General features: G+C 44.0%; 1 protein-coding gene across 1 annotated transcript in view; it reads left to right on the top strand.

Moving 5' to 3' along the window:
- The window catches only part of LOC306768564 (multidrug resistance-associated protein 1-like), a gene marked incomplete at both ends in the record, with an annotated part of 243,670 nt that overhangs the window by 98,613 nt on the left and 125,106 nt on the right, over positions 1-19,951 (top strand). The window contains 8 exons of the mRNA XM_079256972.1: positions 5,636-5,761; positions 5,849-5,986; positions 10,938-11,063; positions 12,523-12,584; positions 13,061-13,192; positions 13,397-13,597; positions 17,235-17,412; positions 17,501-17,662. Of these exons, the coding sequence (XP_079113098.1) occupies positions 5,636-5,761; positions 5,849-5,986; positions 10,938-11,063; positions 12,523-12,584; positions 13,061-13,192; positions 13,397-13,597; positions 17,235-17,412; positions 17,501-17,662 (1,125 nt within the window). The remainder of the gene's footprint in view (positions 1-5,635; positions 5,762-5,848; positions 5,987-10,937; positions 11,064-12,522; positions 12,585-13,060; positions 13,193-13,396; positions 13,598-17,234; positions 17,413-17,500; positions 17,663-19,951) is intronic.

Genomic DNA, 19,951 nt, shown 5'->3' with positions numbered 1-19,951 from the left:
TCACTCTACAGCTAGAATTAAAAAGGTCATCAGTGAGTTAGAAAAAGAAATTCAGGGTCTGGAAGACGGTATTTTAGCTTCAAACTCGACTGGCAGTGATAACCTTCATCAGAAGAGGAAGGAGCTGGGTTCTTTCCTCCATGAGAGAGTTAAGGGAGCTCTGGTCAGGTACAGGTTCACCACAGTTAGACACATGGAGGCTCCCACCTCCTCCTTCAACCTGGAGAGATCTATCTCTCAGAGTAAGCAGATGACCAGTCTCCGCCTCTCTGACGGCTCCTCGACCACCGACCCGATGATGATGAGGCAGCATGCCGTGTCCTTCTACAGCGCCCTCTACAGCCAGGAGGACTGTAAGAAGGACCGTATGGAGGAACTGCTGGAGGGGCTTCCTCAGCTGAGCTCTGCAGACAAACTCATCTCCCCGTCTCTCTGGAGGAACTGACTACTGCGGCTGGCCAGATGACTTCCAGCCGGGCTCCAGGGTTGGATGGACTACCTGTGGACTTTATAAATATTTTTGGAGTCTCATGGGAACAGACTTGTGGGGGTGTTAAAGGGATGTTCATGGAATGGACTTCTGCCTTTTTCCTGCCGCCACCCGTTCTTTCACTGCTACCTTAGACACACGACTTGACTTTGATTAAAAACTGGAGACCTGATACTTTGCTGTGCACAGACTATAAACCTTTATCCAAAGTTCTTGCTAACAGGTTGAAACACATTTTGGGACTGATCATCCATAGAGACCAGGTTCAGAGAGGGGTCAGAGAGGGGTGTCCGCTGTCTGGACACCTCTACACTATTGCTATTGAACCACAGCGATTGAGAGCAGCGATTATGTACATCCCGGTCCAGGAGGGGGGACAGGGCCTGATTGACATCACATCTCGTGTGACAGCTTTCAGATTACAGACAGCCCAGAGACCGCTCTATAGTTTTGGACCACCATGGATGGACACCGCCTGTTATTTGCTAAGGAAGGCAGGAAGCCTCGGCTACAACAAACATTGGTTCCTGCTCCAACCAGTCTCTGGACCTGACTGGTTTTACACGTTTTTACCGGTCAGTGTTGCAGGCCTGGCGGGTCTTCTCCTTCTAGCAGGAACTTGTCTGTTCTTCTCGGTTCTGGTTGTTTGAGGGGCCCCTGTTTGGAAACAAGCTGTTTTCTTCTCCAATCCTCAGACTGCTCACTCTACAGTCCCGTATGAGGGAGGCAGGCAGTGTTAAACTGGGCCACCTCCTGAAATCCTCGGTTTCCACTCTGGCTGGTCGGCTACGGATACACTTGGACAGACTTCTTAACAGACTGGTACAAGAGGTCTGTACTTCTTTACCAGAACCGCTGAGAGCGTTTGCTGAGAATTGTACTTTGTCTGACCAGTGGGATGATGAGTATGAGTATGTTTTCCCTGCTCTGGTAGTTTCTCCTGCGATAGAGCAGTGGCAGGAGAACCAGGAACTTCTACTGACTTTTCAGACACCGAAGCTGGGGGAGTTTGAGGGAAAGAAGGCCCTCTATCTCATCAGCATGAAGGTTTCAGACCTATGTTCTCTGGCGGTTGTCAGGGGGTCGAGGTGGACTGAGTTTTATGGCCCTGGGACGTCCCTTGGGGTATGCTGACAGTCTCTGTACAAACACCCCTTTGATAAACGGTCTAGACACCTTCAGTGGAGGGTTTTTCACGGGGCCAAAGCCACTAACACGTACCTGGCACACCTCCATCCAAAGCCACTAACACGTACCTGGCACACCTCCATCCAAAGCCACTAATAGGTACCTGGCACACCTCCATCCAAAGCCACTAACAGGTACCTGGAACACCTCCATCCAAAGCCACTAACAGGTACCTGGCACACCTCCATCCAAAGCCACTAACACGTACTTGGCACACCTCCATCCAAAGCCACTAACAGGTACCTGGCACACCTCCATCCAAAGCCACTAACAGGTACCTGGCACACCTCCATCCAAAGCCACTAACAGGTACCTGGCACACCTCCATCCAAAGCCACTAACACGTACCTGGCACACCTCCATCCAAAGCCACTAACACGTACCTGGCACACCTCCATCCAAAGCCACTAACGGGTACCTGGCACACCTCCATCCAAAGCCACTAACAGGTACCTGGCACACCTCCATCTAAAGCCACTAATGGGTACCTGGCACACCTCCATCCAAAGCCACTAACAGGTACCTGGCACACCTCCATCCAAAGCCACTAACAGGTACCTGGCACACCTCCATCCAAAGCCACTAACACGTACCTGGCACACCTCCATCCAAAGCCACTAACACGTACCTGGCACACCTCCATCCAAAGCCACTAACAGGTACCTGGCACACCTCCATCCAAAGCCACTAACACGTACCTGGCACACCTCCATCCAAAGCCACTAACAGGTACCTGGAACACCTCCATCCAAAGCCTCTAACAGGTACCTGGCACACCTCCATCCAAAGCCTCTAACAGGTACCTGGAACACCTCCATCCAAAGCCACTAACAGGTACCTGGCACACCTCCATCCAAAGCCACTAACGGGTACCTGGCACACCTCCATCCAAAGCCACTAACAGGTACCTGGCACACCTCCATCCAAAGCCACTAACACGTACCTGGCACACCTCCATCCAAAGCCACTAACAGGTACCTGGCACACCTCCATCCAAAGCCACTAACACGTACCTGGCACACCTCCATCCAAAGCCACTAATGGGTACCTGGCACACCTCCATCCAAAGCCACTAACACGTACCTGGCACACCTCCATCCAAAGCCACTAACAGGTACCTGGCACACCTCCATCCAAAGCCACTAACACGTACCTGGCACACCTCCATCCAAAGCCACTAACAGGTACCTGGCACACCTCCATCCAAAGCCACTAACGGGTACCTGGCACACCTCCATCCAAAGCCACTAACAGGTACCTGGCACACCTCCATCCAAAGCCACTAACACGTACCTGGCACACCTCCATCCAAAGCCACTAACAGGTACCTGGCACACCTCCATCCAAAGCCACTAACACGTACCTGGCACACCTCCATCCAAAGCCACTAATGGGTACCTGGCACACCTCCATCCAAAGCCACTAACACGTACCTGGCACACCTCCATCCAAAGCCACTAACACGTACCTGGCACACCTCCATCCAAAGCCACTAACACGTACCTGGCACACCTCCATCCAAAGCCACTAACAGGTACCTGGAACACCTCCATCCAAAGCCTCTAACAGGTACCTGGAACACCTCCATCCAAAGCCTCTAACAGGTACATGGAACACCTCCATCTAAAGCCACTAACGGGTACCTGGCACACCTCCATCCAAAGCCACTAATGGGTACCTGGCACACCTCCATCCAAAGCCACTAACAGGTACCTGGCACACCTCCATCCAAAGCCACTAACAGGTACCTGGCACACCTCCATCCAAACAGATGGCCTGGATGGTCCTTTTTTTTCCCAGTCAGAAACGGTTCACCATCTTTTTGTGCAGTGTTCATGGCTGACAGGTTTGTTCGAACTTCTGAGCAGTTTGGTTCAGAGGTTTGAGGCACAGCTTTCTCTGTTATTTTATTTTTGGTCTGCAGTATGCATCGTGCAGAAAATCTGTTCACTCACTGTTAAACCTGATCTTTGGTGAGGCTAAGTTGGCCATTTGGAAGACAAGAAGGAACACGATCAAAGGTCAAGGGTCAGAAGATGCTCTCCTGGTTTTCACCAGGCTATTGGTGGCTCGGCTCAGGGTGGAATTTGATTTCTTTTTTTAAGCTTGGAGGAATTTGTGTATCTTTGGGGTCTGCAAAGTGTTCTGTGTTCAGTTACGGCGAATTGTTTGGTTTTCAATTTTTGATCCCTTCCTCCCGCTCCCCTTTGGCTGTTGTACATGTAGATATTTCTCCTTTGTTTGTGTCTGCTGAAATAAAGGACCTTTTATAACTCTTTTTCTCTCTACGAGGTGTTTTCTGTTTTCTCTTCTTTTCAATTCTCTTTCTGTCCCTCTTCTGTCCTCTGCGTTCCTGTTCAACAGTACAAACTTTGTAATACAAACAATTATGCAAAATAAACAGAAAAATAAAATAAGAATCCAGAATGCCAAGGGAAGCATTATATCTATGATGCTTCCCTTGGCAAAGTAAATTTTCCCAGCAGAACAGCATCCAGAAAATCCTTCTGTTGCTTAAATGCTGGACAAGACAAAAAAAAGAAGAAAAAAAAAGGAAGAAGACCTCCGGCAGAACCTGGTTTAGGGAGGGCAGCCATCTGCCTTGACTGGTTGGGGTGGAGAGGACAGGAATGACAGATCAACATGTACAACTGCACTTTTTCAGGAAGACCTTCAGGAACAAGAGAGAAACTAAGTGACTGACATCTGTCAGTCTGGAAGGTTACAAGCCGTTTCTGAAGCTTCAGGACTCCAACTGACCAGTCAGAGCCGTCCTCCACACATGGAGACGACTGGGAACAGACCTTCCTCAGAGTGGTCAACCTTCATGACGACGACTCATCAGGAGTCACAGATCCCAGAACATCTTGTTAAGATCCTGCAGATTACTGACCTCTGATGTCCAGCTTCCTAAAACCCACTGTCGCTAATCTGGGTTTGACATGGGACAATGACTTTAAACTAGATGTGCAGATTAAATTTGTGGTAAAGTTGAGCTTCTCTAACCTCCGTCAACTTGCAAAGATAACATCATTTAACTGGACTGTACTTTGATACAGCAATCCCTGCCTTCATTGCTTCCTGGCTGGATCACTGTAACTGTATCTGGGGTTCAGCTGTGTCTCCCATCTCCAACTCGTCCAAAATGCTGCTGCTCGGGGTGGGGGCTGCTTTGGTGGTCCCGTTCTGCTCAGCAGAACATCCAGACCATCATTCTGCTGCCTAAATGCTGGACCAGACAAAAAAAAAACAAAACAAAATGCTGCTGCTCAACTTCTGATTAAACCATGCAAAAGAGACCACATTCTGCCTAGTTTAGCATCCTTTTATTGGCTTCCTGTACATGTTAGAGTTCCGGTTCCTTTATTTGTTTTTAAATCCTTACATGGTCTGGCCCTCTGTACCTCTCTGAACTGCTTTCCCCATCCTCGCTGGCCTGCCGCCTCATCAGCTGATCAGCTCCTTCTGGAGGTACTGAGGTCCAGGCGGCGTTGCAGCTGGTGCTGTGGTCAAGTACTTCATAAATAAAGTTGAATTCGGTTCACCATTCAGAAAGAGGCTGGGTAGAAATGCATCATGGGAGACTTCCAGAGCCAAAAACCACAACTGAACACAAAGGCTCTCTTAATTGTCTGTTTTTGTGAGTCTTTGTAGCAAAGCATGCAAAACGTGTTTTTGTTTAACAACGTTGACCTGATTAGTTTGAAACTGGGACTCATCAAGCTAAAGTCCAGCCTGAAAGACTGATGGCTTGCACAGCATTTTCAGTTTCTTCTCGTTACAAACTTCCAAGCTTTTCCGAAAAATAGTTCAGAACTCGAGAAAGACTAAAAAGAAGACATGATTATATTTATAGACCCGGTGCAGAACTTAATGCTAGACAGCAAGACCTAAAGCTGGTCTCAGTTCTGATCCAGGTCTGGTCTCTAATACAGGTCTTTCTGGTCTCCCTTGCAGCTCCTGGCTCTCAGTTTGGCTTCCTTTGGACTTCTGGAGATGTTTTACTTTCTGGTGAAGATGAACGAGGAAATCCAGAACCACCTGCTTATCCTACTGGGTCCCCTGATTCACATCCTTACCCTGGTACTGGAACCAGTTGCTATGGCAACCATCAGCTCAGTCGTCCTCAGGACCTGGAACCAGGTTTTTAGAAACTCTTCTTCTGTCCAGGTTTTGGCTGCAGCAGTAATCCAGGTGGAGAGGATGAAGGGAAGTCGATCTTCAGTCGTTCTCTTCCTCTTCTGGACTCTACTGGTTCTGTGCTCCATCGTTCCTCTGAAGGTCAACATCCAGCAGATTATTGATCAGGTATCAGTGGATTGATATTAATAATGTGGGCTGAACGTTGGTTGGGACTATATTGTTCTACAGCTGTAGTTGGGGGGGAGGCGGAGTGATACAGTTGAGAAGGAGAAGACTGTAAATGTTTGAGTAGAAGAATTAACATGCTGAAAATAAAGCAGCATCTTATGTTGCTGCCAGAAGTTTCTTCTGTCCCCGAGAACGCTTCAGTACTTTGCAAACATTCACATCCTCACTTCGCTGTTCCTTCTGGACCAGCAGAACATCCGGAGAACCTCCCAAGAAAATTAAAGGTGCTGTAGTGTCTCCTGAAGTACATTACTACACCATGCTGTGGCGTGTTGGAGGACAGCATTTAAAAACAGACCTGACTGGCACACATCGTTTTATCATTCATACACAACAACATTTTTTTCATTGGCAATGATGAAAATACATAAAATGTGTCAAATCATGAATAAATAAATAAAGTAGAGCTATAAATTTAGCTGTTATTGCATAACAGCAAGTCTGAATGTGATAACGTGTAATTACTGATGTATAATGCAAAAAAGCTGTGGATGTCACTGAAATTAGTGGCAACACATTCCAGCTGATGTGCAGTATTCTTTCCAGTCTGATAAAGTATAAAAGAAATCCAAACAAACATGTCTGAAGTGATGAAAATTGCAGAGAGAGAGAGAAGAACAATTACTTGAAGAATAAAATGTGGAAGGAGGTGATAAGTTGTATTGTGCAGAAATATTCGGTGAAATGTTACTTTTTGGATTCAAATCTACAACATCCAACGCGAAAGCCCGTTCTCACCACTAGGCCACCACTCTGCCAGCATTTGCATGTGTGGAAAAGGCTAAACTTTTCTGTTGAAAAGAGGATGTTCAAGGTAGTGACAGAACTATTCAAGAGTTTTGCTACTGGCACAGGAATGCCCTTTTAGAACTTCCATCAGAGTGTAATTGCTAAAAGGTTGAATATATATCAGAATGAGCTGGCGAGTTTAATATTTGAATGGGTGAAGTAGCACAACAGATGGAGAAGGTTGAAACCATGGTTTTCTGAGTGTAAGTGTAACCATTAGGAGAAGAAGCTATTTTATATTATGCAGTACCATAAATTAAACCTGTGACCCTCCGAACCACAGCCCTTTCATAAAACCACTACACCACCAGAAGACTTGGCAGCACCCTGGCAGTCATTCTTTTGCCATTGATCTGTTGGTCATCTGAAAAGCACACAGTTTCTTTTGATTTCTGGTCTTAGAGTGAAATCTAGTGCCGATTAAAGTAAATGTTCATTTTAGGTGCTATTAATATGTACAATTAAGAGGTAAGTAAATCTTTGTTTATATTGCACCTTTCAAGATAAAAAAAAAAAAAAAATCACAAAATGCTTCACAACAAAACACAAAAAATTTTAAAACAACATAAAACATTGAGAAAACATGAAAACAATAAAACTAAGTAATAGCGAGATTAAAAAGATGTGTCTAAAGCTTCTTTTTGAATGAGATCACTGACTGAGTTGATCTCAGCCTGAGAGGAAGAGGAGTTCCACATAGCAGGAGCCACTGCGACAAAAGCTCTGTCACCTTTAATTTTAAGCCACATATGTAAAACAGCCAGCAGACTCTGGTGGGAATGTAAGGCTTTAAAAGATCCCTAATATAGCCTGGAGCTTGGTTGTGTAGGGCTCTATAAGTTCGAAACAGGATTTTGAAATGTGTTCTGTAAGTAATGGGCAGCGTGCTGGGAATAGGTACAGAGCCGACTTGATGTAACAGGCCCTCCTTTCTTTAATAAAACAAAAAAATTAAAGGAGCCTTAGCTGATAAACTATGCTGATTTAGTTAGTAACTAACACACATTGCTGGTTGCACCATGCAACTGGGAGCAATGTGTGAAATCCAGTAACTTGACGCAGTGTGGATGGAAGCAGCTTAAATATGAAGTAAAGTTCCACAATGAATTGATGTAAATCTCAATAACATTTAAACAGCACAGGTCAGAGTTACTTATAGGAGCATCTCTGTGTGTACATGGCTGTTGTGAGACACTACTAAAGTGGTACAACATGGAAAGTTTTCAGTATCAATAGGCCTGCTATGTACTGGACACTGGAAAATGGTGCATACAACAGCAGCGAAGCATGCTGGGAAGCTCCACCCACTGCAATGTTGTCTTAATAGGGCTGCCATGTACAGAACACTGGAACCTGGTGCAAACAGCAAGAGATCCAGCAAGGTATGCTGGGAAGCTTCCTCCACAAAAAGAAAATGGGAGTCACCACCACAATTTACCGGACACTGAGATCTGGTGCAGACCTCTGAACCAGCTAAAAAAGTTTGACTTAATAATATGTTTCAGATATAACTATAAATTTAAAGTCAGTAGTAAACATTTGTGTTCAGTTGTTAAAATCATTGTAAACAATCATTTAAGTCTGCTTGTATGGTCTTTTAAAATACCCGTGTTCTCAAATGAAAACACTTTCTTCCAACATTAATGATGTTTCATTTTAAACTATACTAGTCAGATACACTTTACTTCCTTTTAGACTGCAACATGCAGTCCATGCAGCACACAGCTAGAAATAATTAATCAACAGCACCAATCAAAAGCCTCTGAATGAGCTTCATAATATTCAAATACTGATCATCAAGAAGCTCTATGTTAGATGTTGGATGAGAACTTATACACCACGACACAATTGTGTCACGGTGCACCCTGATGAAGCAGTCTGCAACTTATTATGCACAAAATGGACTAATTGCTGAGATGAATTTCTGTGTTCTCCGATTACAAGATGGAATGGAAAAATTGACAAAACCTGAAAAACTGAAAAAGTTTAAAAGTAAAAAAAAAAAGGAAAAAAAAAGCAAGACATATCTCCAGAATGAGGTTAATAATTTGATATTTGGATGTATAAAGTGGCAACATGACAAAATAGAAGTACTGAGTTGATTTGATATTACAAGGTTACCCCCCCCCCTTCTTTTTTTAAAAAAATTGCAAAAACTCTGAGCTGATACTAACTATGCTAATTTAGATAGTAACAAACATACACTGCTGGTTGAAGAACACAGCTGGGAGCAATCTGGGAGACGCTACATAACATGCTACTAAATGGTAACGTGTCCCGTTCAGCTGCAACCAGCGCTGTTGTCCCCGACCTCCAACCATCATGTTGGAACCAAACTGCTGCCAAACGTCTAGAAGTGATGCAACACATCAGAGGTGGAGAATTCTCATTTATTCACAAGTTTAGTCTCATTTCTGTCTTCATGTCTCCGCCTCCTGTACCTCCTCCTCTGCCAGGACACGCCTGCTGGGGGGACAAGGTGGACCAAGATGTCCTCTCTCCCTACATTTTACTGTCTGACCACTTTATTTGTCCTTTCTGGATAAGTCCGGTGGTCTGATGAGACGCTGACAGCATCTGTCCCCTGCTGACCTCCTCTGTCTTTCTGGTGGTGGTGATGTCCATCCCGTCTCCACCAGATAAAATACTTTTACATTTTACAGCTTTATCTGTTAGAATTTCTTCCTCATTTTCCAGAAAATTCCTCTTTTTTCCTGCAGAACTTTCATGGAAATGAGATGGATTAATATTTATCAGGGCGTCGGCCTGACCTTTTATAGCCAACATGTGGGCGTGGCCAGATGTTTCCTCACCGTGTTAAACTTCCTGTTGATCCTGATTTATGGAGGAAACAGACGTGAGACGTGCTGCTGTAGAAACCTGGAGGGTTCTCCTGGTCTCCGTACGGAACGTGGAGGGTTCTCCTGGTCTCCGTACGGAACGTGGAGGCAGCGTTGCTACGCAGGGTTAGAAATCAGGCTCCTGGTCCGTATGGCAGACTAAATACATCTATAAAGTGAAACGGGCACAGGATGTGCTCCTTTATAAATCTGGAAGATTTTTCATACGCCACCTGGAGTCATCGTTGCTACGCACAGTTTTATAAATGAGGACCCTGGTCAGTTTGTCTGTAATGTGCACCCCCAGGAACTTGGTACTGCTGACCACCTCCACGGCTGTGTTGTCGATGAGAGGTGGGGCTGATTCATCCTCAAGTCCATTAAGATCACATATATATGATGTGTGTCTCCTCTGGATGTGAAGGAGCAGCGGATCTTCTCTGATCTCCAGGATGATGGAGCTTCTAAGGGAGTCTGGACCGGAGAAAACTCAGTTCAGCTGCTTGTATTCTTCTTTGGGTCTCTAAAGCTGGTGATTGTATGTGAGGGTAGGAATGCACAGGGACTGCAGATCCAAAACTTCCCCTTTCAGCTCCTTGTTCACCAGGACAGACCGATGCAGACCCACATCCTCCTGTAGATTTTCAGGGTTAGGGAACTGTGGTTTTTCTTCAGAAACATGATGCTGGGTAACACCAGGGCTCGATGAGGTTTCTCTGATCAGCTGATCACATTCTCAGAACTGCACGCTGAGAGCAACATGAAGGTGTTTAAAGAGCATGGATCTGGGTTCTGCAGGCGTTCGTTCCAACGTCTCACTCTTGTAAATCTAAGATGTTGTTAGCATGAATCTCTTTTAAACATTCTGATTCATGTGTTTTTTTTTTATTTGACATTTGATGTTTTGTTTATATGTTCGTTCTCTTTACTTTATATTTACTTTCTAAATCCTCTCTGATCCAGAACTAACTCAGGTGGTGATGTTAGCAAAGAAACATCACCTGGCTGTCAGGTGAGGTCATAAGGACGTGGTTTACTCCTTGTAGAGCTGCGGTATTTAACACCTTGCTGAAGTTTCATGTGATGGTGAGGATGTTCATTGTTTCTGCAGAGAAACCATGTTTCCTTCAGCTGTGTTGCATGAAAGACGAACAAGATTTCATGTCAGACATTTTCTCTATTTTAAATGAGATCAAGCATGAATGTTTAAAGTCAAAGACTTTTTTCTCTCTTTTTACCCTTGACCTCTGCTGGTTCAGGGTTTTTCTTCAGACGCTCTACGAGCAGCAGCGTTCTTCATCTGTTTCCTTCTCCAACTCATCGAACTCATCCTCACCTGCTTCTCTGACAACCGTCCGATTTCGAACAAACAGACCTTTACACAGGTAAAAACCCACCTTCATCCAAGTAACATTACATGTTTACAAAGTTTAAAACACGCCAAAAACAGGGCATGTCACACCCATGATCCCGATAAAATCACCCTTTCACACAGCTGTCTTAGCCTGGCATCATAACTAAGGAATGCCTCAACCCCCTACCTACAAGGTTTGTTTTAAAAAAAGAAGGTCTTCAGCTTCAGCTTAAAGATAGAGGAGTCTTCCTCTGGAACCCAGACTGGGATTTGGTTCCACGAGAACGGAACCCTGACACCCAAAGGTTCTTCCTTCGATCCTACTCTTCCTCCCATCGTACTCTTGTATAAGATCTCTGATCTACAATGGAGCTTGGTCATGGAGAGCTTTATATGTGAGGAGAACAAGTTTAAACTTTATCCTGATTTAACAGGGAGCCAGTGTAGAGAGGCTAAAACTGGAGAACTATGATCTCTCCTCTAGTTCTCATTAGAACCCTCGCTGTAGCATTTTGGATCAGATGGAGACTTTTCAGGGCATATTTGGGACAGAACATAAATGAGGAATTGAAGTAATCCAGTCTGGAAGTAATAAAGGCATGGACTGGTTTTTCTGCATGTCTCTGAGACAGGATCCATCCATCTTCTGCCGCTTATCCGGGGTCGGGTCGCGGGGGCAGCAGCCAAACCACGTAAGCCCAGACTTCCCTCTCCCCAGCCACATTTACCAACTCTGCGGGGGGGATCCCGAGGCGTTCCCAGGCCAGCCGAGAGATATAATCCCTCCAGCGTGTCCTGGGTCTTCCCCGGGGTCTCCTCCCAGAGGGACGTGCCTGGAACACCTCACCAGGGAGGTCCAGGAGGCATCCTGACCAGATGCCCGAGCCACCTCAACTGGTTCCTCTCGATGTGGAGGAGCAGCGGCTCTACTCTGATCTCCTCCCGGATGACCGAGCTCCTCACCCTATCTCTAAGGGAGAGCCCGGCCACCCTGCGGAGAAACTCATTTCAGCCGCCTGTATACGAGATCTCGTTCTTTCGGTCACGACCCACAGCTCATGACCATAGGTGAGGGTAGGAACGTAGATGGACTGGTAAATGGAGAGCTTCGCCTTCTGGCTCAGCTCCTTCTTCACCACGACAAACGAATCCGACTTACTACCGGCAATGCGGACCAAGCTCCGACACCTGTCGTACAGGGACCGGACAGCTCGTACAAGGGGGTCCGGTACCCCATACTCCCGGAGTACCCCCCACAGGAGCCCCCGGGGGACACGGTTGAACGCCTTCTCCAGGTCCACAAAGCACATGTAGACTGGTTGGGCAAGCAAAATCACACCATGACACAGGTAAAATATCACCTTCATAAAGGTAAAATCACACCTTAATACAGGTAAAAGCACACCTTCACACAGGTGAAACTTACTCTGTGCATTCTAATACGTTTATTTCTGATTTTTTTTCTCAATTTTTTTCTTTCATGTGACCAGATTTTGTGTCCAGAGGAAGATGCATCATTTCTCTCCAAGTTCTTCTTCTTCTGGTTTAGCAGGTAAAGCGCTAGAGTCTTGATTTGGAAAGCAGGACTAATTAACTCAGGATAGTTTTTTGTTACCTGGTTAACTTCTTCATGTAATTGGGATCCTGATCAGCGCTACTAGAACCTGATAATAAACTTCAATAGTCAACCCTGGGTTTTGCATTTCTATTGGAGCGCATACATAAATCGGTTCACTGCATCTGACCAATCAGAGACATGGACACACCCTTCAGTGTTGATATTTTACCATGAAGATTCTTCACAAATATGAATAATGAAAAGTTGAATGTGTTCATTTCTGTATCAGTGTTAGATAAAGAAAAACTTGGTTTATTTTAGACCAATATCAACTCTGGCTGCCTCCGTTTAACTGGTTTATGTTGCAGCAACCTAACACCAGTTATGAATGTCAGTTTTCCACAGAAAATAAGAAAAATAAACATGAGAATCTGAACTACACCTTGTCATGATTAGAATTCTCTTCTCAGTCTTGTGATTCAAGGTTATCGCCACCCTCTACAAGCTGCAGATCTGTGGCCTTTGCGGGACCAGGACTCATCAATCCAAATCATGACAGGCTTGGAGAGGCACTGGAAACAGCAGAAATGTAAACAGCTGATGTAGGCCTCCCTTTCTCTAATTTTTACACCAAATGAATACAAACATGTTTGATCAGCTGTAACTTGGAAGGATGGGTGGTCACCCACTGCTCTGCCATGTTGGTGGACCTATTTTCCTTTTCTATAGCCAAGAATAACATGAACACCATCAGGACAGAACCTGCACACACATTGTCCTCAGCTCTGTGTTTTGATGTCCTGCAGATTACGGTCCCAGTCCTGGTCCAGCAATGCAGCTGTGCATACAGAGAAATCCCAGCTGCTGGAGAAACGCAGGAAGAGGCGGGGCTCTGACCTGTTCCTGTTGCATGCTTTGTGGCGGAGCTTCGGACTCTACTTCCTGTGTGGAACATTGTGTCTCCTCCTCCATGATGCCTTCATGTTCGCTGTACCTCTGGTGCTCAGGTTTGTCAGAGTCATCAGTTCCTGTGTTCTGAGCTAATTCTAATCTAAACCTTTCCTCTATGATGATTCTGAGAACAGATGCTCAGAAAAATGACTTTTCTTTCACTTTTGGGTTCATATCAACTTCATTGTTTCTTACACTTGTGACATTTTTTTCCCCCCACAAGATGACAAAGCTTGATCTATAACAGCATGAAATCTTAATTGGTTTGTAGTTAATTCAGTCTCATTTGAAGACATTAAAATGTACAAGTTTATGGTGTCAAATGAACTGTTCTCATTTGATATCCTAAGCAAGTTCATTTTGAGTTTACTCTTTGTCCACAAAAACAATGTTACCAAAATATGAAGCTAAGCAATATGATAGATGTCAAAATCTGATCTGACAATGGAAAAACATTGGATATTTTCCAACTTTCTGACTTAATTTTCTAGATACATCAATGAATCTCAGCTCTACAAATGTTTATGTAAACTGTAAGATTAGCACACATGTGAGAGTAGCGAGCTAGTATAATAAAATAAGTACGTTAATTCAAACACATAAAATTAGCCACAGCTAGCTTGTTCAACACCAGACATTAAAACAAAGCTAACAGTAAAACCGAGTAAAACATGTCAAAAACCGACAACACATGATTAATTTCTTTACTGAGGAATTTGAAAGGCAATCACCAAAACAGACTTACCTCTAATGGTGATGCTGAAGCCGAAGACAGGTGTTGTCGGAGTTACAGTTCTTCCGTTGACCTAACGTTACCACGTTTTCTCTGAGATCTACAACAGCTGAGTCCGTGACGCGGGTCACACTCCCTGTTCAATTGATGGGGGAGCATAAAGAGGCGGTTTCTCTCCTTTCCTTTTTTTTTTTTTTTTACCTTCTCTTTCCCTCCCAGGGTTAGCGTTGCCATATCAGGATCGATTATCACAATAAAAATAATGATAAAAATATTCTGAATATCGAGGTCCATCATAAGTAAGACTTGTCTCCACTTGCAGAGCAAATCTGTCTGGCTAAACAAGGCACACAGAATGCCATTCTGTATGCTTTGATTAAATTATTAAAAGATAATAATGAAACATGAATAGTGATGCAACTCATTTGCTAACTCATACCTGTCCCTTGCTGTTGCTCGGGTGTCACTGTTGTGACAGATGCTGCCATTCACCATGTCCCAAAAACACTGTTGATAAGACAACTTTTTCTTTTGCTCAAAGAAACTTGATTTGGTGTTGTAGCATATTTTCATGAACGTTAACCTGTGATCCAATGTCGGAGCAACAGTGGGTTTTTTAATTATTAATTGGCTGTGTCCTTAGACAAGCAGACAACCTCGGGGATCCACCCAGCCCTAAATTTGTTATACGGTCAGGCAGGGAATACCGTAATATGACAAAGATATTTGTCTAAAAACAGATAACCATCAGTCTCAAAATACGCTTACCATAACTTCTCATCAGAGGGAACAAATCACTTCCTCAAAGATCGATCTCGCTACCAAAACTTCTGAAAATATAATAGACTTTATTAAAAACCACACCAGTTAAAATCATCAGGCCCAAATTAATAATGTAAACCAGAAATAGCGTCAGCAAGCATCAAATACTGAATTAGCCAAGATGAGAGAGAGACAGAGAGAGTATGAAGGCTCAAGCCGAGCCAACAATGAAAATGTAAAATAAAATTATTAAAGGTAAAGTTACGTAAGCAGCTTTCATAACTTACACAACTAGGAAAGTTGGAAAGATGGAAAGTCTAATGAAGTTAACTAACTATGTCAGGGTAGACTATCAGGCGGATACCGGGTGAATGGATTTAAAAAGGGGCAGCTTCTGCTAAGACACCAGCTGGATCGGAGACAGTGGAATAATGGGTCGGCCTTACTTCAGCGCCTTGGTGGTCGAGAACCCGAACCTTGGGTCCAGTGGGAAAGGATTCAGTGGTCGTCCTGATACTTGTCCAAAGGGGACCTCCACAGAAGTCAGGAGCTTGCCTGGAACCGCCTGGTTCGACGTCTGAAGCTGGACCCAACTCCTATTAGAACCCACGGGTCACGGGTGCCGGCAAAGTCCTGGGATCAGCTGGAGTAGTAACGTTCGGGTCGTCCGTACGTTACTGCTCACAGTCTTTGTGGGCCGGGAGAGCAGCTATGATGGTGTGTCAGAAGCAAAAATTGTTCAGCCAGAATTGGATGAGTTTTCTGGTGTTAAGCACTCGAAAGAGCGAGCTTACTGTAATAAAAACGAACATGACGCCAGACGGACAAAAACACGACTAAAGCAAACATCAAATGAAAACTAAAAGAAAAAAACGAGAGAAACAAAAGAAAACGAGAGAGAAAAACGAGAGAGGAAAAACGAGCAGAAAAAAGACAAAAAAGATAAGAGTGGAAAAAAAGAGGAATAGATAAGAGAGCGAGTTCCGGGAAGACCCACAGTGAAATTTGCCGGCGCTCTGGGGCGGACTTTAGATTATCCAATCAGAGCGCAGGGGTCAGGACATGGAGTCTGAAGGTTTGGTCAAAATACTGAGTTCTTGGGGAATTAAACTTAACATTTTTCCAACCTCAAAACATGTCTATAAAATCCATTTATAGATGAGAAGAAGTATGAATGATCCTTATAAACATGAAACTTAAAACAGTTTTGCTGCTGTCAAAAGGGGAAAAGGTTTGTTAACAGGTACAAGACATTTCAACGATGATTTTCACTTTCCACAGACCTGGTGGGTCAAGAAATCATTTCCACACAACAAGTTCTTACTTTGAGTCAGAGTCGTTAATAACAACAGCATATAATGTTAATCACGGTGTATTTAATCAGTCTGAAATGCATATCTCAACATGTTTGAGGGTGTCTGCTAGATGGCGCCATTGCTCCATCCAAGGAATCACAGAAATTAACTAACTTGTTAACTTCTGTGGATTTCACATGTGAAAAACGGTCAAAGTTTTGGATTAATTTAGAAAGGAAGAAGAGTCCATTTATCCAGGTGTGCTGAGGATACATCCAGTATTTTATACAGTTTAGAATTCAGAGCTTAAAGGTTCTGCTCTGGAATCTGGTCTCTGTGCTGTGGATACAAAGGGATCTCCTGGGGTGACGGACAACAGGCTCTTACCAGGGTCCAACTTCAAAAGGGTGCCACAGTCTGTCTGTGTAGACATTTCCTACCAGGAACAAGATAAAACCAGCAGGGTTCCTGGTTTAAAGTGGAGGTCTGTCTGCCCGGATTAAGATGGATCTGATTATAGGGCTTTCATTGAGCTCTGTTTTGGAGATGTGTGGATGGACTTCCTTTTGAAGTAGAAAGTCCTGAGTTCTTATCTGATTCGGGGGTTAATTCGGCCTTGGGGGTTGCTACAGTGTCCTGAAGCTGAAATCTGAGAAACAATATAATGCATTATCCTTTATCAGCAGAATCAAACCTGTCCATGGAAAGTTGGACTGTGAGCCACTAACCTTTGTCATGTCACCTTTATGGTGTAAAAAAAAAAGGTTGTAGAAGCTCTGTAGAATCTGAAATATATATGTTTTTTTTTAATTAATTTAACAAATACAAGCTCCAAGTTCACCTGAACAGTGATATGTCTGCTTGTTAAAACTTGTTTACTTATTTGTTTGTTTGTGTTGTCAGTGCATTGCTGGACTTTATGCAAGACAAAGATGCTGCATTGTGGAAAGGCTTCCTGTTTGCCTCGTTGCTCTTCCTGCTGTCTTGCCTGCAGTCCATCCTTCATCATCAGTACATGTTTCACTGCTTTACTGTGGGAATGAGGATGAAGACGGCCATTATGGGACTCGTCTACAGGAAGGTCACTGCTCTCAAACATCTATGAACAATGCTTGAATGTTTTATTGATCATCAGGGAAATCAATAAAGTTTTCTGATTGAATCCTTAGAGCCTGGTGATTAGCAATGCAGCACGGCGACAATGCACTTTGGGGGAAATCATTAATCTGGTGTCGGCTGACACTCAGAAGCTGATGGACTTTGTGGTTTATTTCAATAGTGTTTGGATTGCTCCCATTGAGATTGCATTATGCTTCTACTTCTTGTGGCAGGTAAGCAACTACACCAATGACATCATCGTAGTAAATAGCTGAATAGGCATCCATGTTTCTGGCTTCTGGGTCAAAGGTCTAATTATGACAATGCCTTAGTTTAACATTTAAATTAAGAGTTTCCAGTCAATCAAATTTCCCGTGGAGTTTCGCTTTATCTCTGCATTCAGAACCAGATCATCTCAAGGCACTCTTCAAATCAGGCACGGACCGGTTTACACCACGTTCAAATGGGTAAAACCAGATTATTCAAATCGGGCTAAAACCAGGTTAAAATCTGCTCAAAAATCGATTCAAGCAACATTGCAACAGTTAAAACCAGGTTCACTGGTTTCCAGGAAAAATGTGTTAAAGTCTCTATAGTTAATAGTCATAGCATGGCCATGTCATTATTATAAGCAGCAGTTACTTTAGTTATTGATTTGTCGTTATTGACTAAATTAATCCACTTATTCAAGTTAAGGGAGTTTTCTTTGATGTAGTCTTGTTGATGACAGAAACATCAGCAGGCCATTTTTATATTTATTTTGAATGTTTATTCCTGCCAGGTGGCCTGGTATCATGTGACGGAGGTATTCTACAGCGCAGGATGACTGAGTCTGGTGGACAGACCTGTCATTCTTAGAAGTAGTTATGCAAATGTCAGTTGCTGTTAATTCCATTTCATTTATCCATCCATCCATCCATCCATCCATCCATCCATCCATCCAGTCCTTTTCATTTGCTTCTCTGGTCTCACGGTGCAGAAGCAGCTTCTTAATCAGGGAAGCCTTGTATTCCCTCTCCCTATCCACTTCTTATAGATTATCTGGGGGGATCTCGAGGCATTCCCAATGCAGCTGATGTAGCCATGCCAGCCCTGGCACTGGCAGGTTCAGTTCTTTCTCAGTAATAGTACTCTGCCATTGATGCTGCACAGAGCATAAAACCGCTGGTCAGGCAGAGTTGGCTTGCAGTCTGGTTTCAAGTGCACTGTACAGGAATGGGAAGACTTAATGCAGGAATACATGAGCTTGTTTATAGACAGTGCTTTTACCAGCAACTGGATGCTACAAAATAATAAAACTGCTGTTACCTTGCTTCAAAAACTACTATAAAATATACTACACACATATGATTACTGAATAACTTCCATGAATTTAGAAATATTCTGACATACAGAGACCTGACTTACTGCAGATGCATCTGTCTCAATACTGGCAACTGTAGGGTGCAGCTGATGATGCAAGTATGTCAGGATCAAGAAGGAAACACAAAAGAGCCACCATGCCACACAGTGCAATGCAGTCCAATACAATGACAATGACAATGGCAAGAGGAATAAGACTACTTTTCCTGCTACACTAAGAGACTTAATCCCTCCAGAGTCCCTCCTTGGGGTCTCCTCCCTGTGGGATATGATCAGAACACCTTACCAGGCAGAGATCCAGTAGGCATCCTGACTGGATTCCCCAGCCACCTTTATCTGGCTCTTTTGCAGAGGAGCAGATGACTCGATGAGTGACCTCCTCACCCTTTTTCTAAGAGTGAGCATGACCAAGGCAAACCCACAGGATCCAGAGGCTCTACATCTTATCCATCCTCACAGCTCTGCTACCTTAGAGCTTTTTAACCACCTCTGCAACGTAAGCCCAGAAGTTAGGAGAGCCTCCGTCAGGGTCCCCAGACTCTGCTTCATCATCAAGAGATAAGTTGGAGGAATTGAGAAGGTCTGTGAAGTTTTGCTTCCACTGACTCACAAAGTTGAAGTTGGCAACATCCCACTTTACACAGTGTTGATGATGCACTCCTTTCCTCTGTACCCCACCTCATATGGGACATGGTTGAAGCTCTTTCCAACACAAGACTTTGCTTGATGTGCCCATCAGATCCTTGCAAGATGTTTAGGCCTGCTAGGCCTGACTGAAATCCTCACCCACTATCTGAGCCAACTCACCACCAGGTGGGGATTAGCACAGGTCGCAAAGGGCTGCTATCTTTAAGGGTCTTTATATCTTTAAGACATTTTGCTGCCTGACCAACTGTTTGGTTTAAACAGATTTAATAGATAAGTAAATCTGAGTATCGTCCGCAAAGCAATGAAACTTTATACCATGCTGTCTGACGATATTACCGAATGGAAACGTATAACTTGAAAAGTATTGGTCCAAGTACAGAACCCTGAGGAACTTTATGACTTATTCTGGTGTGTAAAGAAAACTCATTAGTTACAGTAACAAACTGAAATCTATCAGATAAATATCCCAATTGGGTTTCTTTAAGTCCAATAGCGTTCAAAGGTTTGTAGCA

The sequence above is a fragment of the Telmatherina bonti genome, assembly GCF_933228915.1.
Source record: "Telmatherina bonti genome assembly, chromosome: 17".
NCBI classification, from domain to species: Eukaryota; Metazoa; Chordata; class Actinopteri; order Atheriniformes; family Telmatherinidae; genus Telmatherina; species Telmatherina bonti.
The sequence above is the reverse complement of the archived record's forward strand: the minus strand, read 5'-3'. Positions and strand labels throughout refer to the sequence as shown.